Raw genomic sequence first — 25,598 nt, 5'->3', positions numbered from 1 at the left:
TAAACGCCGTCAACCGCGTGCAGAGATGAAATCTCTAACAGCCATTGGAATCTGAGGTCACCGTCGCCGGCAAAGCCTGCGGAAGTGCGCCTTTTATTAGAAAGCGTTCCCGTGTGTCGACGAGCTTCGATGGGAAATTTGATTCACCATGTGCCAGTGGTTCCAAAAGTTATGCAACATCGTCAACCGATCATCGCACCATTCAGGCGCACTTGGAGACTCTACGTGCCAGCGGGAGCGGTGGAGGCACTAGCATCGAGCGTCCGCGACTCTACGCGCGGTGTTCGCCACTCAACAAAAGCTGTCTCCAGTGGGCCAGCAAGGTGAAAAATATTTCTGGGACACCTGGAGATGAATTTTTATTTATGCAAGCTGCTGCTATCAACGCAATGCTGGCAGACTCTCTGCCCATAATGACGAAAACATTCTGTGGGTGTGTATTTTTGAGACGGGGCTGGGTCTGGCAGTGAAAATGACACTGTCATGCAGGTCTTGTGGCATCATATCGTCCCACTGGTCTTCTCTCAAAGGATGGATGACTCCAAAGCATTTGATGTGAACATTCGCTCAATGCAAGCAATACAAACCATTGGCAAGAGACAGACTGCTCTGAATGACTTGTGGGCTACCATGAACGTTTCTCACCACAGCTTGCATCATAAAACCTACCACGGCCATTTGAAAAGGTTATTCAAGCCTGCAGCTGAGGTGGCTTCAGACAACGTATTTGCAGATACTGTTGGTGCTGTCAAAAGAGTGTAGAGAGAGATGGACGTTGGTTTTTCTAAACATGTCACTGTTGTCTACAACGCCACCTGGATGACACGTGGTCATCGATCACATATTGGAGTAGGTTGCATAACCAGGTTCCATACAGTGCTCGTGCTCGACAGAGTAGTTTTATCTAATTTCTGCCTCGGATGCGATCTAGGACCAGCAGATGACGACCCTGTGTATCCCCAGTGAAGGCAGCCCTATCAGTGCCAAAAAAACACATACGTTGGATCTGGTCGGCTGGAGGTGGAGGCCACGCTGGAGCCTTTTGGCTGCTCATTGGCCAAAAATAGTCTAAGGTACTGCAGTGCGGTCTGTGATGGAGACAGCAGAGTTTCTCAGGCATTGAGTGAGGACAAATAACTGATGAGGACTGTATAAATCATGTGAAGAGAATGGGCACAGCCCTCCGCACTCTTGTCAGCAAGGCAAGAAAAGGGGTATTGCTGCTAGCTGTGGGGAAAAAAAAAAAAAAAAAAACCTCTTCTACCAGCTCCACATCAATGCACTGCTCATTCTCCCCAAGAAGCTTAATGTTTCACTCAGTAGCCGAAATGGATTTACGCGAGGCTTTCACTGCCTCTGCGCGCTCACGAGAGGCTTGTGGAGATATGTAACGAAGCTCCAAGCGAGCTTGAATTGTACTGGTAGTTACTGATAGCATTTCATTTATGCGCAATGAGCACGGCCGCGAGCCCGAGAAGTCGTCGAGCGATGATTGCGGCAGCGGGTCCGAGAAGTGGTGGACCGAAGAGCACGGAGCAAACGGCAGCGTGTCATCAACACGTTGAGCAGCAGAGGCAGCACTGGAAGCTGTCGATGTTTCCTTTTTATGTTCGGAGATTCGCACTTACGACTTGCAAATTGATGTATTGTTCGGTATTTTCTCTTACACCGTAACCGATCCATGATCGCTGGCAAGAATCTACGGCGAAACTGTGCTGCCTACAACCGAAATATCCGCTCAGCGCTTCAATGGCGTGCTTGATGGCGCAAAAAGTAGACAGCGGGAGGCGCGCGCGCGGGGGTACGAGGAGAATTTGCGCCGTTGCCAAGAGCAACTGTTCAAGAGACATATGGCGCTCCCGGGTTTGTGTCACGTGGCGTGCGCAGCTGGTCAGGCTTCAGTGTGGGACCTTCGGGACTTCGCTTTTTATGCGTTTCTTTTCGCCTGCAGACGGTGGCTGACGCGAGAAACTTGAAGCCAGAGGAATGCTCACTCAAACGGGACAAATATGGCGGCTCTCGGTTGGGCCGTTACCATGCTACCGTGGCTTGAAAAACACGCTTTTTTTCACGACTGCCGCTATTTTATGCGCCGCATTAGGTGACAAAACAATTTTTTCAGCAGTTTTTGTGAATAATATTTTGGAATCTGAGAGATAACAGGTTACAGAAATTGAAAATCGGATATTCGAAGAACGGTCAGAATCCGCGTCCCCCTTTAAAGATTAACACACAGGTGGTTAATTAATGAGAATAGAGTTATTGCCAATTTACGAGAAACCAGTGGGTTTAGTCTCGTATCCCAACATCGTAGCGCTTCAACTAATTATCAACTGCAGACTTACACAGCACATTGGGGTTAAATCAAGACGCGTCAACTATGCAGAAGGTTCAACTGATCTTATGCGCAATGTATTCTGCCCTTCCTGTGGACACAACTGAAAGGGTTATTTTTATGCTCATAAGCCCTGCATGGCATGCTAAAAAAACACAGAAAATAGCTTCGAAAAAAATTCTGCAGATGGCTACGAAATCAACTTTCTTGCACATCGAAATTTTACGCCCAAACTTATGGTCAAATTTTCTGTATTTTGTGTAGGTTTTAGGCAAAAAAGATGCAGAATAATGGGCTTTGGAGCTATGATATCTGTTCATTATGTAACAAATTAGCCAACTGATGCAGATCAAATAATTTATATTGTAAGGTTTGGTGTGTGTGCCATCCATACACAGGTTGAGTGATCCACAACCTCCTGCACTTCAAGCACACTAGTGTAGCCTTAATTTCAGCGCGATTATGAAAAAATTTGCCAAAATCAGCACACCTTGTCGAAGACATCTCGCACGTTGGCCTCGGACTCTCCAAACCACATGGTCAGTAGCTCGGGTCCCTTGATGGAGATGAAGTTGGCCTGACACTCATTGGCAATGGCCTTGGCCAGTAGCGTCTTACCACAGCCAGGTGGTCCGTAGAAGAGCACACCTCGCGATGGTGTCATGCCAAATTTGAGGAACTTATCCGGGTACTCCACTGGGTACTGTGCACAAAACACAACAACTTACACTCCTGTGCTATGACTATAGGAAAAATAGTGGAACTGTGGCGCTACCTGGCTAATGAACTAAACGTTATGGCAATTGCTCCTCTCCTCACACCCTCGGTGAACCCACATTCGCACTCCTAATACCCCAAACACCCCCTGTGAGCTTATACATTACATACGCGAGGACTCCAGACAAGCCGAACTATAGATTGAATGACTAGTACCATATTTCTTGCGTCTAATAGGCCGACATTTTTTTTCTGAAGCAACATTGGAAGGTGCATTCATCAGATGAGTAATTACATTAACTTCATAAGTACAGTAATCCCAGAAAAGAATTACTAACTTCTACTAACTTCTACAAACCCTCTAGTTTGAGCGAGAAGCAAACTTCGAAAAAGCCAAATCAAACAAACCTGGATCATCTCCTGCAACTCTTTCTTGACATTGTCCAGGCCTCCAATGTCCATCCAGGTAATGTTGGGAACTTCGACAACTGTCTCACGCAAAGCACTTGGGCTGCACTTGCCCATGGCCCACTGCAAAGGAGAGATTGTGACAGGAAATGTAAAAAAAAGCTAGTAGCACTTATAATCGAATACATGTCATATGCAAATGCCATCTTGAAGCTTTTCTTGCTGCGAAATGCAATGCTGAGTACCACATTTACTTATGCAGCAAACAAATACACTGCCATTCCTTCCAACCTCGAAATTCAGGACTTCCATAGAAGCCAGAACAAGCAGAGAGCTTAAAAAAAAAAAGCCACATGTTTACACTTATTGTACCTCGGGGCTACAGTGAAGTCACAGACACCTCTAAACGATGGCCAGTAAATATCTCAGACATTTGCAATCATGCCAGCTAGCACTTGCATTCATGTGACATGTGGCTTTGTGTGTAAGGAAGAAAATCTGAGCATGCTTCTTCACAACTCTAGCGTACCTCTGAATGCTGAATGAAACCTTCGGTATTAGAGTTAACTTTTGCATTGCACGCTTAGCGACACCCTACACTACTAGAATTGGTACTGTAGCACGACGTCACAATAGTTAATTTCGCGCACCAGCGTTCACTAGCTGCGATGATGCTGGGTACCAAAACATCAATGACCACTTTTGATGCGCCAACAAACCGATTAAACAGAGCGATTGCGACGGCAGGGTACAGTAGGAACCAAAAGTTGCTCATTAAAAGTGTAAACTTTTTGGGGCACAGACACACTTACCAGATTATTTTTTATAGGCTCTTAGGAAGCTTGGTCTATCATCTTATGAAAAGCTGACAATGTCAGTACCCTCTAAAGTAAAAAATGTATCATTAAAACTAAGAAGCTGCAGACACCATGAAGATTTGAGAAATAACAGGTCATGATGCCCAAACCCAGCAGGCACACATTCAGCGATGCTCACCCTGAAGTTGTCCATGGTGACAGCCAATGAGTTGAGCACCTCGGCGTCGATCTGGTCATCCTCGAGGTCAATGAGGTCCATCTTCTCACGGATCTGCTGCAGGGCCGCCTCTGAGCAGAGGGCGGCCAAATCGGAGCCCACAAAACCATGAGTCTCTGCCGCTATCTTGTCCAGGTCGACGTTTTCGGCCAGCTTCATGTTCTTGGTGTGAATGCGCAGGATCTCCAGGCGGCCAGTCGAGTCGGGGATGCCGATGTCCACTTCTCGGTCAAAGCGGCCTGCCGCAAGAAGTCATGCCACAGTTATGATCTAAGTAAAGCACCAATCCAAGTATGTTTCGCAACATCAGCGACGACCACGACACCAATAAAAAGTGTCATTGTAGTGCCAGTGCAACTACATTACATAACACGCAGTACGAGGGAGTACGAATGCCGAACTTCACAAAACTTGCGACAAATAGCTTTGCCAAGTGCTGGCAACAAGAGATTACTACATTGAGTATTTTTTCTACACTCAAAACTCCTAGTCCTGTGATGTATTACAATTTGCGTAGCTGTAGGAAGGTTAAAAACTGGTATATACCTATATATGATGAAAAAAAAAAAAAAAGAACAATCACGACAAACTAACCCTTGCCTTATAATTGATAGAAATACTGTGCGAGCCTGAAAACGAGCTCTAGCTGCTGAAAAAAAGATTGAAGATTATACAAAGTCAAATCAGTGTAATGTTCACTGTTAATTACTAACAGGAAAAAGGGCCGGCAACGTTTGAATAATAAATGTCCCCCCAACCCCTAATACACAGAAAAAGAAATGCAGTTGTAAATCTCCAGAATTTTCTAAGCACTTTCACCATTTTGTTAATTTTAATCATTCTGCCGACAAAAAGTTCTGCACCCCAGTGGATGAGCTACACTTGCCCAAAACTGTTGAGGGACGGATAGGTGAGGATGAACTGTGTTCATGCTGATATCACAGAAGGTGTTAACCAGCACATCATAAGCAATTACTCCTTTTAGGGCAACAATTACTCCTTTTAGGGCAACCCCTGGATAGCGTGCCACTGGCGACAGTGTCTTGACAGTATAGCAGCGGCAACAAAGTGAATGCCAAGCAAACTGACCGAAACGTCGAAGGGCGGCGTCTATGCTGTTTGGTCGGTTGGTGGCAGCCATGACGATGACGTGGGCACGCTGCTTTAGCCCGTCCATGAGCGTCAGGAGCTGAGAAACGATGCGGCGCTCCACCTCCCCGTGAGTCTTCTCCCTTTTTGGCGCGATGGCATCAAGCTCGTCGATGAAAATGATGGACGGTGCGTTCTTCTCGGCCTCTTCGAAAGCTTTTCGCAGGTTGCTCTCAGACTCTCCAGCCAATTTGCTCATAATTTCAGGTCCTGTTGAAATGTACACACATAAAAAGGCACATTAGATTGTATGAGTCAACAGTGCAATTAATTTTACAGTTGATTTCTCCAATCGCTTCGTCGCAACTAATATTACACTATGTTGAGGTTTGAGTGTAGTATAGAACAAGGTTGGAAACTAGGATTTATTTAGCTGGTACCAGCAAATTTACCTTTCAAATCCCATCACATGTGCTACGACAAACAAATGAATGAAATACAACGAATAGCACACTGCCATTTCATGGAAAAAATGAGCACACACACCGTTGATGAGGAAAAAGAAAGCGCCAGTCTCATTGGCGACCGCACGGGCAATGAGGGTTTTTCCCGTGCCGGGTGGGCCGTAGAGAAGGATACCACGGGGAGGCTTGACGCCAATGGCCCTGAATAGGCTGGGATGCCGCAGGGGTAGTTCGACCATTTCCTTGATTTGTGCCAGCTGCTTACGGCAGCCACCAATGTCGTCATAGCCAACCTCGTTCAGAGACTCCTCTTCCTCCTGCAAAGTTTTGCAGACGTCACACAAGACCATAGCATTTCCTATAAATACACTAGAGGGAACTCTGGCCACAGTGTCTATGGCAGCTGCCATGCAGGGTGCTTCAGCAAGCATGGGAATGATGGGTGGCACACGGATTCGCCTAACTCTGTACTTTAGGCTTCATCTGGCTTCGCGTTGCTTTGTTACGAACCAAAAATCTGCAAACCGTTCAGAGATAACACTTCACCACTTTAACCTTCAAGGCTCACCATTTCAAATCGGGTCACGAAGTTCAAAAAGGTTTGTTTCCCGTGGAACAAAGCCGAAACACATCAATAACCGAAGCCACAAGTGCGATTCGAGGCCCGCAAGTACGAAGACTAGGAATCTGTAATACCCATCATCCCCATGGTCGCTGAACGATTGCAGCGCCAGAGTCCCCTCTAGTTCATTTTAGGAAACTGTGCATAAGACCATCAGAGCTTTATTCTGAAACGCTGCTTTCCGTAGAAGGTAGCAATGAAACACTGCTCAGCAATATGCTTCAATGAGATATTGAACATAAAACAGAGTGCAAGAAAAGCATTTTTTTGGAGGCACACTGTGTCCCATGACAGCAGCCCCTTCAGATTTCTTTCGTTATCTTTCACCGCACAACACACGCATTGCGGCAGAACTACAGTTGAACCCCTTTATAGGACGTGCAGCAAGGAGCCAGACTTTTATACAAAGCCTCTCTTATAATAAGAGTACCATGCATGCTTTTTCTAATCAACACGCGTTTTATTGTAGGCTTCTTGGTGCCTCTTATATCGAATAGTCTGTTACATCAGTGTCTCTTATAAAGGGGTGCGACTGTGTCTCCCCTTTTCTGCGAAATGGCTGTAACGCTTGCTGCACTTTTTCCACAATGTGCACACGAGCATACTTTTTATAGGCTTGCATATTTGAAGAGCAAACAAACCTAGGAACTGGTTGAACGTGGTTGCAGAGTACACAACTTATTGACGAGATGATGAGATCGATTTGATGCAGCACAACAGTTTCACCATTCTATGCCACGGTGAAAAAAGGGGTACCAACTTCAGGTTGCATGTTATTTAATGACCCCCTTTCTCTCACTTCGAGGAGTTCCCGAAACATCTATGGCTGAGAACCACTGCGTAATAAACAGATAGCAAGAGGCCCGTTACGTACCTCGCGCTTGATGGGTTCTCCATCACAGTGAATGACTGTGTCTGGTGCCACAATGCAGTAGGGCGACGGGTCCGTTTCGACCACCTTGAACTCTACTGCACGCATGCCGCCGCGGACAAGGAAGAGGTCCCCTTTATGAATGGGCCGGTAGGCTTCCAGGAAGTACGGCTTCAGGTACACCTCGAATAGGCTCCTGCACAAATAGCATGGCACATGGCGAGTAGTTTAAAACAGCATTCATTGGGGTATTCACAACCTAAGAAATGAGCAGTAGACTACAAAGAGATGCCACGGCAGAAGAAGCATAAAGGTTAGCATTACGTAGTGTTACACGCCACTGTCAAGCTGCTTCTTGATAATGAAACCAGAGTTCCTTTTTGAAGTCAGCAGAATCAAAAATATACTCGAAGCCTTTTGAGGCACCCGAATGTCATTTTTAGTGTTCTTAACGAAAAGCAGTGCCTTTCTATTTAGAGTAACAATACGAAATTCCTGAAGTAAGCCTCAGTACTCTTTAATGCACAATCAAGTACACACATGCAAGTTCTTACGCAATCCTCCATCAGTGCAGCCGACGATGAACCCCACAAGCAGTGCTTCCCCTCTCACCGCCCACAATTTTTACGAGGCATAGAATATAGTACAAACACTTAAGCAAGAACAGATAATCAGTCTTGATCTAACCAAAGCTTCTGCAAGAATTTTTATTAACAGTTTGCCTTCTGGAGAGAAATTTCTAATGCCACGAGAAACTACAAGTGCACCCGTGACCACCCAATGAATCTATGCTCGTAGTGCTAAATCTAGCGTTACAAAGGAGGACCAGTTTTAGGCTCCATGGAAACGAAAAGGAGAGAGAAAGAGAATAACATCTATAAAAGACAGAACTATATGCGGCACAATACTCTTACCCTGACAGGCCCTCGACGGTATCATCGATGGGCAGTACATGGATCCGTTTGCCATACTTGACGTCTGGGCAGGCCTGGATGCTGGTTAATGGAAGGACCATCATTAGATTATGCCAACGACAAACTAATTCTGAATGTATCGCGGTTAAAATCTTGTGAACAGAGAACATCCTCACTCTTACCAATGCAGCTAAACAAGTACAAACACCCTCTGCTTGTTTGCAAAAAAAAAAAAAAAAAACCCTAAAAAGACACCCATTTTTGCAATTGAAAACATAGGAAGGGATCATTATGAGTGAAACATGAAGACATGTAGGCACTTCACTCCTGAAAGGAATCAAACAGCCCAAAATGCCACTGTTAAATTTCACTGTCTTCTATACATAAGCTTTTAAACACTGGCCTACTTTGTCAATCAAGTGCAATAAAAGTTTAAACACGATAAGGAAAACTGCAGAAAAGGATGAGGTTAGTGTGTGAATATGACCTACGATTACTCATTGTGAACTGCTAAAGAGCGAAAGCTAATAAAAAAATGTGCATGGGCCGAATATGCATACAAAACTGCATTCGGCATCGCACCATCATGGCGTCTACCTAACTTTGAACAGATCCGCCAGCTCACCTCACCACATCCCCAAGGCGCACACGCAGGTTGTTGCGGATGCAGCGGTTCATGCGTATCTTCTCCGAGGGGCAGGTGTCGTCGGAGAGCACAATGCACACAGTCTCGCGTCGCTTCTTGCCCTTGAGCAGCACTGTGTCACCTCGGAAGAGCATCAGCTCGTCCATCTTGCCCTGGATGTGCGGAGAAAGGACGAGCATGCATCACTTGCACAGAACGTTTCTACTCAATTGTTGATGGCAATTGTTGCAGCTGTGAGTCCTAACACCCCAATTCGATTACGAGAGAAGTCTTTGTGGAGTACTCCTGGAATTTCGACCACCTAGAGTTAGATTTCAGCGAATAATAACGATGAAAACGGGGAAGGACAGAGCAGATTTCATTGAGTTTGCTGACAAACAGGGGGATAAAGAAATGTCAATCAGCCAGTGGAAACGCTAAAAGGTGAAAGAATCTTTATGAGAGGAAATTAGTTTTGTAGTGCAAGCACGGAAAGGAAATATTATAGAAAATTGGAAGTGCAGGAAATCTCTTGAATCTCCTAGCACAAACATTCCTTTCCTAGCGGGTATTCATGAAAATGATTTATAGTGGGGAGGGGAGAAAGATGGGAGTGAGCAGAACTAAAGGCCACTATATCAAGATGGTTACCCACAGGTAACAAAACGTTTGACCAGGGGGTCTTCTACATAAACTTCTGGGTGCCCCACATAGCATCTATGAATTCCCTCCCATTCTTCATATAATCTAATGGACTCCCGATAAGCTTAGATGGCAGAGTGAAGACAAAGGAATGCTAGTGTGTTTACCTGGGACAGGGAAACAACTGAGTTGTCATCGTTGATGGCGTCCTCCACTAGCAGGCGGTTCGGCTTCTGCTTAGTCTTCAGGATAGCTGTGGCCAAGTCCTCTGGACTGCAGGTACAAAAACGACAGTCCCAGTAAGAATAAGCCCACACCATCTCTCCATTTATATCAAATGCCAAGCAACAGCAAAACTAAACATCTGTGTGTAGTTCTGTACTGGAACTTCTAGAATATCACATGCCAAAATAGCATTGATTGATTGATGCGTGGGGTTCAACATGCCAAAACCACCATATGATTATCAGAGACACCGTAGTGGACGGCTTCGGAAATTTCGACCACCTGGGGATCTTTAACGTGCAAAAAAAAATCTGAGCACACAGGCCTACAACATTTCCGCCTCCATCGGAAAAGCAGCCGCCACAGCCGGGATTCGATCCCGCGAACTGCAGGTCAGCAGCCGAGCCTTATCCTTAGCCACTAGACCACCGCGGCGGGGCCATGCCGAAATCGCACAACTATGAGATATGCCACAGCGGGAGAATTGAGCTGGTAATTTTACACTTAGCAGTACGATGCCAAAGCCGCTGAGCTATTCATGGCAAGAGTCAAAGTTTTCCGGATACAACTTTTACATGGCATTACCAAGTTATTATATAAGCATTAATGTTTAGGTTATTTTTAAAAGATGTTCAAACTTAGACCCTAAAGGGTCCAACAACTGCAGAATATTTCCATCCTTGCAGATGACTGCACGGATGGAGATTCTCCCTTATAGCGACTCTAACGCCATTTTTCTTGTGAGAAGTGGAGTTATACCTTTATTAATTGAAAATCACGAGAATAGCCTGTGGTGCCACCGGGTGGTGGAAACTTCAATTATCCGAGCTGCCTTGCCACGTGATTGTAAACTAATGTACACGGTCAACAATTTTCCCATTAGTATTAAAATATCGTTTGCCCTTCTTCAAAGGAAAAAATATTATTCCATAAAAATGTACACATAAGCCTGTGTTAGAAGTATGCATTGAAGTGGCGCTGCCTTCGCATGACATAATCATCCCTTGCTCGCCAGCGTGTCTTTAATAACTTCCCTGTGTGCTCATGAAACAGTGCCTGAAGTTTCCAGGTCGCTAACATTTTTTGAGCAACATAGTTTTGCCATTTACAAGTTGTCTCAGAAATAATGTGCACTGCTAGTCGACACGGCTGCGCATATGCCCAGAGACATTTTTAGTGACTTGGTTCATGCGTCGAGAGTAATGACAGGACAAGCCATCCACGGCACAGGCGCAACAACATTGGGTGCAGGCAACGAGGCACAAATACAGAGAAGCTGTATAAAGCTACTTCGTCTCATTGTAACGGCTTGTTATTTTCAAAAATAGTTGTAAAGCTCAGAATAAAAGTGGTTAAGCACAGTTAAAGGAACTCCAGCAAAAGCAGAACGACAGCGTGCACAGGTCGCTAGACAAAAGGGCACGTTCATGCTCAGAGCCTTTCAGATAAAATAACTAAGTGCTTTTGGGATTAACTATGGCCGCTACAAACATTACGAAAAATAAGCTCTCCATTGCGGAAAAAAAAAAAACAGTTGTCAGTCCCTTCAAAGGATAAAAGGTCTCGGTACATTCCAACTTCAATAAGTTTGTCAGTCTTGTCAGCCCAAAAGTTTCTTGGGGCCTCGAGCTTGCTGTAACAATAATTGTTAGGGTGTTACGTGCCAAAGCCACTATACGACTAAAATGCACACCATAGTCGAGGGCCCTGAAAACGTTGGCTGCCTGGGGTTCCATATTGTGCACCTAAACTTGAGCTAACGGGCTTCGAGTATTCCATTTACCATTGAAATGAGACTGCAACAACATTGATCAATTTCATCCTTAAAGCAAGCAGACAAGCACTGTGACCACTGCACCTCTACGGCTTAAGGCGAATGCCCCGTCTGACAATTCTCCCCTATGTGCTTCTCAGCAGCGCCAATAGTACCACTGGCAGGATTCAGCTATTTAGTCAATGCGATGCTAGTGTACCACTGTGAATCAGTGGATTATGGTATGCTATGTATGTTTGTACCCATTATTGAAAAAAACAACAACTGTTGCACAGCTTAGCACAACAGCTAGTTTAAATTTTGTAAAATCAAAACACAGTCATAATAAAGGTGGCACAGATATGAGAAATGACAATACATGGCTAGTCAAAGTCCATCTAATCATTGTACGGTCGTCACGAGTGATGAAAATTTCAATTTAGGAAACTATACTATAAAGAGCTTGCAATATAAAAGGGCATAGCACAGACCACAGCTAATTTTGGTCTTGGTTCTTTTCCTTTAAAGGGTATGAAGCAAGAAAAGTGTCATCGAAGTGTAGCAAGGTAGCATAACTGACAAAAATGTGTTTCTAGCGTAATCGACAAAGCAAAGGTGTGCAGATTAAAGTATAAATACTGAAAATTTTAAAGCTACAAAAAGAAAGGCACCTCTAAAAGAATGTGCTGACAACACTGTGGCCAGTAAGCATAGCTTTCTTGCCCTAAAAGCATGCTGCTATGATGGTTTACTACTATTTGCAAATGTATTGCCAAACAAACGTGTCCTTGCATTCTACTATAATTGGTACTCGCTACTGCTACCAAGTACATACAAATAGTACTTAACTGGGCTAGTTAATTCATGACTGTTGCTAAGACCAGAAGAACTGAAAATGCAAGTGACAAGGAGAGGACAAGAAATTCAGTCTGTTCTTACCAGTTTTCCCTTTCTCTCCACCCCCCTCAGTTCCACTGATCAAACTATCCTTAAAAGATAGGTCCTGTTTAAGCGATGAAGGTTTTTGAATGTGGGTTCAAATGAAATGAAACTACATGTGAGAAATTGAACCCCAAAAGAACCTAGATATAACAATTTTCCTTTGGTATAAAGGCGAGATACACTGATCCTAAGGCAGGCATTTGTAGATGCATCCATTGACAGAAAAAATAGTACAACAAACTGCAAAGGCTGAGGATCCCTATTACTCTGCAACTACCACTGTTAACTAGGTGCATAGCAAAAAAACTACCCTTTAAAGGGACGCTCAAGTGAAACGATGCATTCGTGTTGATTCACAAATTCTACTCCCGAGAAACCGCATGGCATTTTTCACCCTTACGGGTTTGTCAACAGAGGAGATAATCAGTTTCATTTTTAATTTTCGCACCAAAATCTCGGCACGTGACCACCACAGACCTCAGTGTATTTCGCATCTTGTCAAATTTGGCTCAATTGAACTTCCTGAAACTTGGTATTTAGAGCCTCTAGCTCACTCAGATGACAGCAATTTTTAACAGTTTAAAACTATGCAAGGCCCTAGTGGACGCTGTCAAATACTATGACGTCACGGGGATTGTTGTGGCGTCACCCCCCCCCCCCCCCCCACTTTTTCCATCCGCACGTTATCTCGCGGCAAGCGGGCAGATTTTGGCGTTGTGAATGAGTGATATACCAAGAGGAGAAAAATCTGATTATGCTACCGTGGGAAGGTACATTCGTTAACAGAGCCAATTAACCACCAACTTGTGCCATGCGTCCAGTAAAGCCTCGAAAGAAATGAATGAGCGCTGCTAGCGTACGGCAGCCAAAACGTCACATTTTAGTGTTCTAAACCTTTTAATTTAGGTCGTCGTTCATTTATTTTGATTTTACTTCATGCTTTTTGACAAGACACTTCGTGAAGCCACCCAATTAAAAAGCCTCGAATTGAGACTCCGTAGCAACTTGCATACGCCTATGAGACAACCTGCGTGATTCAAACAAACAAGACCTAACCCAAACAAAGAGAAAGTGTGTTGCAGGGCCTTCAGACAGCTCACGGGTTATCGCGCCACATGTAAGGATGGCTGCGGGCGGCTGAATAGTTTCCATTCGCAATAGGACGGCCGCGTGGCCGAATAATAATAATATGGCTACTCCTTTCTCATAAGTCATGCTGCAGTAAACAGATGGTAGCCTTGCTCGAGAGGTACCACAGGCGGGACGCAGTTTCGTCACGAACAGGGTTGAAGGCCGAGCCACAAATAACGGCTCGCGGCTGTCCATTGTGCCCCGCGAATGGAGGACAATGACATTGAGACAATGCGACAACAGAAACCACACCGGCGCTTTCCGGGTGGCCAACTAACGCTTCCGATGATATTTCGTCAGCTTAAGATATTGATCCTGACGACATACCAGTCTAACACACGTTTTCGTAGCTCGAGACGCCATATCAGCTGACGTAAACAATTGTCGGGAATGACGCCTAAAATTCCTAACGAAAGAGGACTGCAGAAATTTAAAGCGGGGTCGAGGGACATACGCACGCGAAAGACACCTCCTAAGCCGTAACCTTATGCGGCATTTCTCGAAGAACAGAATTGAATATTTCTTACTGATCAAAGAGCGATACACCTAGCTCGCGTCAGCTGGTGAACTGTATTCCCACGGGTCTTTATCCAAAAAAGAATAGTAAACAAGTCCACAATGGGCGTCTTCGAAGGTCCCTAAAGTCTCATTTCCGCTTTTCGTCTAACATTAACGATCGTATTCGACGAAATAACGCCGACAACCTTGACGAACGGCAACGATGACTAGCGGAAAATAGAAGCCGGTATTTAAGCCTAACACAGCCGAGCAACTATCATTCGCCAAAGGACTCTGGCCTTAGCTTGCCGGCTAACGTTCGCGCCGAATCAAACGTGGGGATACTTGCTTTTTCGCGGCCATTGTGACTTTTCCCGATGCTTGAGGACGACGAACAAAGCTTTGTCACCCCAAGCCCAGCACAGACAGAGATCTACGGCCCTCTATGCCAGCTACGCCAATGAACGAAACGACACGACATTACAGAATCGCACTTTAACAAAATTTAAACATAGTTTACTTTTATTGTTGACCACTTATATATCTAAGATATAATTTTTATGTAAAGTCAATTCAATTAAAATTTTTTTAAAAGTATATTATTTTAACCACAAACTGCGGAGCATTTATTGAAGTTTAGCCACCAACATGGCGGGCATCAAAGGTACGGAATGAGTGGGAAGCGCTTTGATTTCACGATCTTACGTAATTACTGTCCCTCTCTGCAGTGTGTAGCGCTTTATGCGCAGAGTCATGGTTCTGTTCTTACCGATCGGAAACATTTGAGACGACTTTGCATTAGGATAAACGCGAGAACTTAACATTCGTGTCCGTGCTCTGGTGCTTTCGATAGAGCGGATCAATAATAATAATAATAATAAAAAAAATGTTTAGTTGGGGACAAAGTGTTCGGAAGAAACAGAATGCACCTCGTAAGCTCCGTTTTGCTTGTGTTACATGTTTCGCGTGCAGTTTTATTAAAATCTTGGGCTACATTGTTCCTGCTATCTTAACTAGCTCGGTGTTGGAGTTGTCCTTTGACAGGTGAACCCTCTTCAATGAGAAGTCGTGCTCTAAAAACGCCAAATTTTTATGCGATGGTGTTACTAATTCAAAACTTCCTTCCTCCTCATGCACTTCCTTTGGTCTACTCCACCCGGCCCCCAACAACAGCGTGAGTAATCGGTTTATTCTGTTGGTGTAGTTCCTTGTGAATGCGCATATGTTGTGAGAGAGAGGAGGAGGGGGTGCATTTCGACGCCCAGGAAAACGACCTTTTGCTGATCACTCTGTTATCTTGTAGCCCGTAATCTTGTAACTGCCTGAAAGAAAGACATTGACATTACCTTTTATTCGCGAGTGGCTTCCTTTTTTTTTTTTAAGACTCGCGCTTGACAGGGAACTGACATCGCACTTTAGCAATGACCGTGAATTCGCAGTTTTCTGTCTAGATGCAAGTTACGCACTGCTAATTTGACGCAGAACACGTACGACTTGTTTTGCTGCCGCGTGATATCGACTTCTTATTTACGTTATGATGTTTGTGCACAGCATCTGTTATCTGCTTTGACAACCGACTTATTTCAGAGTGACAAAGAAAAAAAATTAAGGCCGTCTCGTTCTCTTTCATCGGGGTAAAGTGCCAATACACTGGTACAAATATTATGAATCGGTTCGTATTCACACGAACTTGTGACTGATTAAAAAAAAACATCAAGCGATTGTTTCATGACCTTCATACTTCCCAAGTACTACCCTCTTGCATTCAGATGACTGTATCAAGTATGGTGTGTGCCTTTTCTCTCTTGCAGACTTGTTGCCCTTGCCTTTTCGGGGTCAGTGGGCATGACCCTATTGGTGCTGGGATGTGCCCTGCCACAGCCCAGGTGAGTTGAGAAACTGAACCTTGTGTGCGAAAAACTATGGTATCGTTGACTCATTCACGGTGATAAGGCTCTGTAGGGAAGGAGTCGCAAAGACCTGTGTGGTGAAAATTATCCGGAATTTCTCGCTGTGATGAAGTTTATATTCATACCGGGGTCTTCAGCTCATCAGCACCTGATTTCCAAAGCCAGCTGTCTTGCCATTTCATCCATAAACTCGTTACTAAGGGATGATCATATTAAAGCCAAAAAGTAAACGTGCTAACCAATCCCGGAACCGAATTTCAGTATCGAAGCTAAACTATGTCGGGAAAGTAACCTTGTTTCAGGGCCAAACTTATTCTTGAAGCACGTCAGCCTAGGTGGAGCAGTGGTTTTGTGCTTGGCTGCTGACCCAAAGGTCGTGGGTTTAATACCAGCTGTGGCGGTTCATTTTCGCTGGAGGCAGAATTGTGGAGGCCTGTGTGTTGTGCGACGCCAGCGGCCGTTAAAGAACATGAAACGATCTGAATTTCCGGAGCTCTCCATTGCGGTGTCCCTCATAATCATATCAAAGTTATGAAATGTAAAACCACAGACATTATTGTTGAAGGAGCCCACAAACGATACAATCACGCTCGCATATATATGACACAAGTACTGGAAATTGACAGATTCACCATTACTTCCAGCACCTGTGTTTATGTCATTTTTATGCATGCATGATTGTGTGCTGTGTAAGGATGGCAGACTGGGCGTGTTAGTTTGGCATATTTGAAGTGTGAGGCACGTCAACGGACAGAGGGAGATTACACGCACACACAGAGTGCATCAGCATCATTAGTGTAGTTGTGGTTTAGTAACTAGCCCACCAGTCCAGACTGACAGATACAGAAACGTTTGTGCTGCGCAGCAATTGGTACCCCTTCTTCGTGGTGATGTTCTACGTGCTATCGCCGCTGCCCACGTTGATAGCACGCCGCTACAAGGAAGATGTGGCCAGCTCGAGCGCCGCCCAGGAGCTGGCCTATTTCATCACCACCGGCATCGTCATCTCGGCCTTCGGGCTGCCCCTGGTGTTGGCACGGTCACCTGCAGCACCCCACGCAGTGGTATGGGATGCCTTTCTTTTTTATTTTCAGCCTAGTGACTTGGTAGTGTAGTGACTATGGTTGCGCTTTTGGAACACAAGGGCACGGCAGACACGGACGAGCGCAAAATTACAACTAACTATTTTCGTCATTATTAGTTGTAAGTTTGCGCTCTGCCGTGTCCGTGTGTTTCAAATGCGCAGCCATACTTACATATCAACTATAAACGAACTTGTCTAGCAGCAAGCTTTATTGAGACAGTTACATACTGGCTGCATCACATGACACTGATTCCACTGAGGTGTAGGATCTGCTGATTTTAATTTTTTTTCTGTTAAAGGGGCACTGACATAGAAACTTTGGTGTAGGGTTTTTCTGCTGCAATGTGTTGCTATGGGCCATTTAGTCATAATGCGACACATCGTTTGCTGCAGCACGCGACAGATAATTATTTACAGGCCCCTAATTGCTGACCAGTTCCGGTTTGAGAGAGCTCCGAAAACCGGGTGCAACTATTGCAACCCAGCGTGTGTAGCTCTTGGCCACGTCAGCACACAGAACTGTGACACACGTCCGCACGGTTCGTATAAATAATTGCTTTCGAATAAGACACTAGAACTGCAATGTCACTGAACACAAAACTGTCAAAGCGTACGCCACGACCATGCAGCCACAACCAGCTGCTAACAAGTATAGGCTGCGGGAACGAACGCAGCAAAAAAATAAACAAAAAAATAGCGGCTATGGCTTCATCATAACTTGTTTTATTGACTGGAGCATGGTGACGGGAGGGAAGTAGGCAGTCCTCAAAAGGTCTTCTTCGAGGGTGTCAATGGCAAGATGGAGTCGAGTGCTTGCGCAAACTTCAAAATTAAATGATATTCTAACCTATATTCACTGTTGATATTTTGCAGACGGTATACGAATGTTCATGGGAATTGACTCCGCAGAACATCTCAATAGCACAATTTTGTGTTAGTACCCCTTTATGTGCTGCAGGCTTGCCCCTAGAAAGACTGTCTACTAATAAAAAAATATTCATATGGAAATGTGAAAATTCTTTGTCACATTGGCAGAAATGAGTGTGCTTTCGTCCCATAAAAAAGTATTATATCTTCAATTTGGCACCAAAAGTCGTGAAAGTATGGCTGTTAGCGTCACTCAGTGGCACTGTGGTTCAAGGTGTTGGCAGGAGCAAAAAAACCCTCATGTAGGCTTATTTTGCTTGAAAATAAATACGTGTAACTTAGGTTTGCATTTTATGCACTTTTGGTAGCATTTCCTGGCATGAAAAAGTCATTATTGCATTTTTTTTTTCCTCACGCATTGAAAGGGGCCCAGGGTGCTGGTGCTGCATTCGCTTGCGTGTCTGCTGTGGTGAAACATCAGCACAACGTCCGACACTGCTCAGAAGGAAAAAATGTTTAAAACATCTTAACATTATTGAAAAACACCAAGGTCATTTTCTTCTGTAAAGCAAGTCTCATCTTATCTTGTCGCACATTCGGCAGGAGTGGAAACTTCAGTTTCTTTCACAAGAACCACAACAAGGCCGGCATACCAGTGTTGCTGGAGCACACTATCTTTTCTGCTCGATTGCGGTGCTTTTCCAGGCTAAATAAACAAAGCTTAAGAGAATGCGGTAATAAATCTACGGCACCTTACGAGCTCTAAACTACCATTACGGTAATCGTTTCTTATTAAACAAAACCTATTCCAGCCTGCAAAAACTGCATGTGGTTTTTGTTTTCGAGGTTCACCAGCAAAGCTGTTGTCATTGCTTGCAGTAGCCAGTATTGCAGGTGTCTTCCCACCAACGGAAAATTACAGAAAATGGATAAAAAAAGTTCCATTTTAATAAACTGTTTATAAAGTGCAAGCTTGTTCGTGTACATACTGAACTTCGGATTAACAGCGCTACAAAAAAAGAAGGGACAGGACCAAGCGTTGACTGACAACGTCAATGATGGTTATTTGTTCTCGACACTTCAGAAACAAGTAATGCACTGTTGTGCTAAATATTTCTTGCACTCATTGAATAACATCAGCGAACTGTAAGGATAACTCAGCCGGAATGAATCAAAACTGATTTTTGGGAACGTCACAAGGCGACACAAGCTAGAGACGCTGTAGCAGAGGGCTTCCGGTAATGTAAGCCAGCTGGGATTCTGAAATCGCACGGTACGTTGCATCTAGCATTTTAACCCCACTAAAATCTGACTATGCCAGTTGGGATAGACTCCACATCCTTTGGGTCAGCATCCAAGCACCGTAAATACTGTGCCACATGGCGGGCCAACTCTAAAATCTTTGTAGAGTGGATTTCAGGGAGCTTCTTGCGTAGCGTCAAGGCAGGCCCGATATGCTTGCTGTACAACGATGTAAAGCAGCTTTGAGCCTTGTCCTTTAGGTGTTACGTGCTCCATTGCCTTGATTTGTGGGCACGCATATGTGGTATAGCCCAATCTAACCTAGTAATGTTGGTATAGCCTGCCTAGTGTGCTATTGTATGGTTCAAGCAGCTAGGCAAGAGCCAATTCACACCTATGTATAATGATACATTGCTGCAGCAGCAGGTTAGAACTTGCAGGCAACATAATTCTGCTCACGTATGTGGATCAACTGACTCACACATGCACGAACAGACAAATCACTAAGGCCCTGAACATTGCAGAAAATGGTGAATAAGTATCATGTGTTCAGCAGTTAGCAGTCGTTGTATCTCTCCGCCTCTTCTTGTTTCGTTTGGTGCATCATCACTTCCTCATTCTTTGCTATGTGGCATCTGATGTGTATCCAGTGATCATAGCAGGTCATGCCACCATAGTGTATGTCAATATGGTAAGGAATTATGATGTGTGGTTCAGGAATATCTCGTGTGCTCAAGACAACTTCATTCATTAGGAGAGCACAGTCTTAGATAGTAATTAGTAATGTATTACCACTAATCAGTAGCTATTTTACTAATTTTAATACCACTGTCACATGTACACTTTTGATTGCCACGAACGCTGGTCCAGATCAGGTGCCACTACACAATCATTTTTAATCATGATCAGGCCCATTTGCAATTAATAAAGTTACAATCCATCACGATTTGGCTTACATCTGCACAAAACTTGATCTGAATGAATTTGCACTGTGTAACAGAGATGATTTTCAAGCATAACAATATACAATCCGAATCGGGCTTGATTGCAACTGAAAGCTTATGGATTATGAAAATGAGGCGAGACGATGTGCAAGCTGGTGTACTAAAGCTTGCAGTGAACACAAGCATCGCGCCAGTGCCAATACGCATCACAACTTACTTAGGGAAGCGCTTTTTCACATATGCGACCAAGTCGCCGATGGTGATGGAAACAAAAACAAAGAAGTGAAGGGTAGGGAGACCGAATGCAGCTGGGGTGCTAACGAGGGAGAAAAAAAAATCGCAAGACCTAAGGAGGGAGGAATACAAATGGCATAGAACTGCAGTTACGTGAAGAATCGAGACAAACTTCAGACCAACACAGTCCGCAAGGCCTTAGGGTGCAGGGTATGCCACCACTGTAGTTTTGCACGACAAATACCATAGACTTAATGTAGTCACTATATTGACTGTATGATGAACACAAATGGCATAGAACGGCAATTACGCAAAGAATATAGAGAAAATTCAGAGCAACACAGTCTATATAAGGATATAATTGCAGTAGGTGCGTTGCTTATAAATGCACTGTGCTTGTAATCAGCCAAGCCATTTTTAAAGTACTGCTTATTGTTATATTCGAAGCTCTGTATTATGTTTTAAGTTTGAAAAAGAGCACACACTGGATGGCAATGCGCTCTATTTCCAAAAAAAAGGTGTAATTCTTTTCCATTCCGTGCGAAAGGTGCCTAATTTCATTCCAATTCCACTCCCATTCCATTATGGGGCTGTGGAAATGTGGAATGATTTTCGTAGTCATTCCAATTCCAGAGTGGCTTTGAAGGTGCCGCTGAGAGTGGTTCGTGTTTGTGTGCGGAAGTTTTCTTCGCATGCGTGCACTCCACGTGCATGCGCTGTGGCGTGACACGTGTGCAACTATTGTTTCCATGAAGGCAGTTTTGCTTCGGAGCACGCCATTATTTTTAACTCGTATGAAGCGTAGAATAGAGCAGTGATGTATAACAACGTACATACTCTTAGGCTTGTATGAATATTGGAATGCTTCAAATATTCCAACGAATAATGCAGTTTTATAATTTGCTTTGCATCGAACTTAGATTATTTAAAATTTCGTATTACTTGAGATGGACGAATAAATGCATATTAGTCCGCATGTAACATCATGTAAAGGTGGTTTAACTGCAGCAGAGGGGCGCTAAGCCATGAAAGCATTTGTACAGGTGTGAAATATAGTTCGCATGTAACTTCTTGTAAAGGTGGTTTCACTGCAGTGAAGTGGTACTGAGCCGTAAAAACACACATTCAGAAGAAATCTGCACTGCTGCAAAGCCCCACTTCAAGGTCAGATGAAGATGTTACCCTCACATTGATACATTTAGGTTTTTTTTTTAGTTCCAAAGCTCGTTATACTGACTTATATGCTCTAAGTATAGTCAATTTTAAAATGTAACATATTTTATGGGCTGTTACTTGCATTTTACAGAAAATCATATCCTGCTGCTATTAAAAGTTATTTTCACTTCCTTTGATGCGAAAAAATTGCGTTTGCACAAGCTTTGTTTCAAATTAAAATAAAATATTGAGCAGGTTACTCAGGTCATGACGAACACACCCATTTTTCTTCTTAATATGGAGTATATATATTATTTAAATGCGACTCAAAATTATTCGACCGAAATCATTATTTGCTTCGAACCACAAATTCAACAATCGCACAAGCCTAATTCTGAGGACTAATTATGATGCGCATGAAAGCACCAAACTACGTACTGCAAAGTGAAGAACTCAATAATCAAGCTTCAAGGCTCATCCACTATGCTGCCCGACATATACCACTTTTTGACTCAGCGCGATTGAAAACTATGAATCCAACTCGCATCGTGAGAAGGATGCTTGAATCAGCCACTTTACTGTAACCTTTTCATTTCAACGAAGATCCAGTCACACGTCCTGGCCAACTGCCAATCCCTTTAAGTAAATTTCACTGAACTGTGCATTTTGCGTACGTCTTAAAAGGAAGACGCCTATTACTTGCGCAGATACAGTGGAGTGCCTGCGGCCTGGTGCTCGCGGGCAACGTCGTCGTGTTCATCACCATTTTGGGTTTCTTCCTGGCCTTCGACAACGATGAGGTCGACTACAACATGTGGTGAAGACGGACGACGTATCTGCGGCGCTGCCGCGTGTGTGTGCTGGTGTGAACTCATAGTGCACACTGTACATAGTGTGTAATAAAATTGCCCTACCGCCATCCTGCCCCGCCAGCTTTCTGCTGCTGGGGCAGGCGAACATTGCATAGAATATGTAACTACTGCTTTATGCATAGCATAGCCAGAAATTGTGCTTTTAGCAGCTAAAAGACAGTAGATTCGCGATACACTTGCTGTATTATGCTATTATATTGAGCGTGGGATATCTGTTCCTTTGTACAGCGTGACAAAGTCGCATGCAGAGTCAAGATGCATCATAGGAATGTTTGTACGAGACCCTGGCTGGCTTGAAATCTGTACTGCGTGTTGCGATTAGTTGTACTTATGATGCCCACTCGATAGCAGGGAAACTGTGAGCAGTTGTGCAGCCTGTCCCCCTCACATTGTTATATGTAACCCTCATGCAAGCCGAATGTACATGTCACAAAGCGAACTGCATTTGAGAACTTGCTGCAATTGCAGTATGAGCACACGCACTGTGCCAGTTTTAACTGCAGCTAGTTAAAGGCTACCGAGTAGCTGTGTTGTTGTGAACTTACAGATTTGAAGTTGCTCATTTGCTTGATAATTTAATACGACTTTTTTTCACAATGGTGCCTCCGTTGTTAGCAAAGTATTTCTGATGTAGGTGTTTAGTTATTTAATGAGCATGCATTTCTTGCCCGCCCTCCCCATTGTGCTTGTGCTAATGAACTGTAAATAAGGAGTGGACTCATGATGTAACTGATGGGTTTAATAAAATGCTTATGACACCAGATTTCTTAAAGTTGTATACTTTTACAGCGAGAGCTGTTACGAGATCACAACAAGGGTCACGTGCGCTGTAGCTGTCCACCACCACCTGTGTCAGTAATCACTATAGCACGAAATAATAAAAGTAATTAAAAATCACCAATCACACAATCGGATTTTAACTCCGGTTCCCTGCGTGCAAGCCTAGTATTCTACCGTTGAGCCATGCCGGTGCTTGAAACTTCGTCGCAAGCTGACACTAGGCAGGTTTCTTGTCGGGAATCTCATTAATATGAACAATATAAAGCGTTTTGGAATAGAACAGGAACAACGAAGCATCAAACTGGCTCTAACCACTGCAACTTCTAACCCCTGCAACTTTCTTATTATAGCATGAATTTTCAAAATTCTTGCGGCAGCACGTTCATATAGCAAAAGTGCGCATATTTCTCTTCATTAAAATTTTCTGACCGCCAGGTTGTTTACTAGCTGTTTAAAAAAGGCTCTAGAAGGGCCGCTTTCGCTGCGACTGAGCTGCACGTTCCGCGCAGGCCTGGTGGTTGTTTTTTATTTCCTAAAGAAAGTTCAAATGTGGAACCTACTGCTCTCAACATGTACTGGTATTTTCCATGTGCAGTGACCTCTCGCTATTGGTTCGCTGTAAATATACTGATTTATTGGCATTTTGTAACAGTTCTAACACGACAGCGTTGAAGAGCTAGTCTCGGTGAAGTTATGTTGTCAGTGTCGTTGGATGTGAGCAAAAAATTGAGGTAGGTGCAAATAAAATCACGATTCCTAAGTACGAGAATCGAACCTAGCCTGTCTACGTGGCAAACAGGTGCTCTACCACAGAGCCACGCTGTTGCTTGAAACTGCATCGAAAAAAAAACTAACAGTGTCATGTAGGGGAAAAGCATGTAATAGTGTTGTGTGGCAGAAGCACAAAATCCTGCCAGATGTCGTACCGTAACGAGATTGCTTTAAAGTGCTTGTTTTTCAGAAATTCTGGCGTAGGCGTTGTTCGTCGTGAGCAAGAAATCATCTCGTCCACGACTGAAAAATAATAAAAGATGAAAATAGACTAAATACACATTTCTGGGTCTGAGTGAGGATAGAACTCGTACCATTTGCTCAGCAAGCGGGTGTTGTACTACAGAACGATATTCATTGAAACTACTTAGGAAAAAAAAATAAACACCATGCACTGGAAGGATTTTTAATACGTCATATATTACAGTGAACTCCTTATATGACAAACTTTGTTGAGATGAATTATTGCTTAGGACAAACAACACCGGAGTGTTTGTTTGGTTTCCCATAAAATCAAAGCAAAAAAATCTGCTCAAGGCGAACCGCATATTAGGCCTCTCCTGTTAAGACACACTCTCCCAGTGACTGATCTTTCTGCGCAATGAACATTTTTATTATTATTACTAACAAACATTACTATTGCGTCAGTGAGAGCATTCAGGTAAACAAGAGACGGGAAAAAAAAAACTTCCTCGCACAATGACTCAAAGCAAATCAAAAGAAATTCGGACGTGGAGGGAGGAAGTGGGATAGGTGGAAAAGAAAAGTTAGCACGTAAGCCCTCACCCCTAGTCTAAATGTGGAGAAAAGACTGCCTTTATCGGCAAAAAAAACCAGCTAAAAGCGTTCATCCTTTTGTGTTCTCCTCGCGTTCCCCAGTACAGTAGAGAACAGAAAAACACAAAAGCTTGGCTGAAAGAGAAAATGCAAAGGAACTTTTAAAGGGACACCAGAGTGACACAATGAGCTAGTTTGGGCTCGTAAACTACACTCTGAATGAAAAATATATTTTCCCTAATTTTACTGCCATCGGCCATACCATGCTGAATGCGCCGGTTCTCGTCCTGCCTAATTTTACTATCATAAGCATATTTATACTAGAGAAAAAGTCAACATTTCGTTTTTGAATATTATGCCAAAGTCTCCAAACACATGCAAGCTATGCAAGTGTGCTAGAGCCACCCTTTAACACATGTTGTGGGGATGTCCAATATGCCAAGACCATATAGCAGTCTCTTCAGAAGATCCGCGGGCGCGGTGGTCGGCCGCACTGCAAAGCTCGGAACTAGTGGACTAACTATGGGCCGTCCAGTAAGCCCTGGAGGCAGCGCGGGAGCAACGGCTCTAAGGGGCCATCTAGGCGGCCCCAGGCCTTCCATTCGCCGGATTTTAAATAAAGTTATTACACCATCGTCAATCTCCAAACGTCGAGTCGGAGATCTTAGAATACTTTTTTCATGTGTAGGCC

The 25,598-nt window shown here is 43.9% G+C and overlaps 2 protein-coding genes across 4 annotated transcripts in view; one reads left to right on the top strand and one right to left on the bottom strand.

The window, feature by feature from the left end:
• The window catches only part of TER94 (Transitional endoplasmic reticulum ATPase TER94), a 30,056-nt gene extending 15,281 nt beyond the window's left edge, over positions 1–14,775 (bottom strand). The window contains exons 1-10 of the mRNA XM_037431964.2: positions 14,621–14,775; positions 9,890–9,995; positions 9,081–9,253; positions 8,456–8,536; positions 7,545–7,737; positions 6,131–6,365; positions 5,585–5,854; positions 4,457–4,734; positions 3,461–3,583; positions 2,826–3,038 (exon numbers count right to left, since the gene is read on the bottom strand). Coding sequence (XP_037287861.1) covers positions 2,826–3,038; positions 3,461–3,583; positions 4,457–4,734; positions 5,585–5,854; positions 6,131–6,365; positions 7,545–7,737; positions 8,456–8,536; positions 9,081–9,253; positions 9,890–9,995; positions 14,621–14,634 — 1,686 coding nt within the window. The 5' untranslated portion in view covers positions 14,635–14,775. The remainder of the gene's footprint in view (positions 1–2,825; positions 3,039–3,460; positions 3,584–4,456; positions 4,735–5,584; positions 5,855–6,130; positions 6,366–7,544; positions 7,738–8,455; positions 8,537–9,080; positions 9,254–9,889; positions 9,996–14,620) is intronic.
• The window catches only part of LOC119180826 (leptin receptor gene-related protein), an 86,429-nt gene extending 63,087 nt beyond the window's left edge, over positions 1–23,342 (top strand). The window contains exons 1-4 of one of the 3 annotated variants that reach the window (XM_037431966.2): positions 14,915–14,935; positions 16,083–16,157; positions 17,047–17,245; positions 22,415–23,342. In XM_037431966.2, coding sequence (XP_037287863.2) covers positions 16,117–16,157; positions 17,047–17,245; positions 22,415–22,528 — 354 coding nt within the window. In that variant the 5' untranslated portion in view covers positions 14,915–14,935; positions 16,083–16,116 and the 3' untranslated portion in view covers positions 22,529–23,342. Of the gene's footprint in view, positions 1–14,914; positions 14,936–15,032; positions 15,446–16,082; positions 16,158–17,046; positions 17,246–22,414 lie in introns of those variants that run through there. The other 2 variants (XM_037431965.2, XM_075875486.1) reach the window with 2 other exon arrangements.
• The last annotated feature ends 2,256 nt before the right edge of the window (positions 23,343–25,598 follow it).

This window comes from Rhipicephalus microplus, chromosome 10, assembly GCF_043290135.1.
Source record: "Rhipicephalus microplus isolate Deutch F79 chromosome 10, USDA_Rmic, whole genome shotgun sequence".
NCBI classification, from domain to species: Eukaryota; Metazoa; Arthropoda; class Arachnida; order Ixodida; family Ixodidae; genus Rhipicephalus; species Rhipicephalus microplus.
The sequence above is the reverse complement of the archived record's forward strand: the minus strand, read 5'-3'. Positions and strand labels throughout refer to the sequence as shown.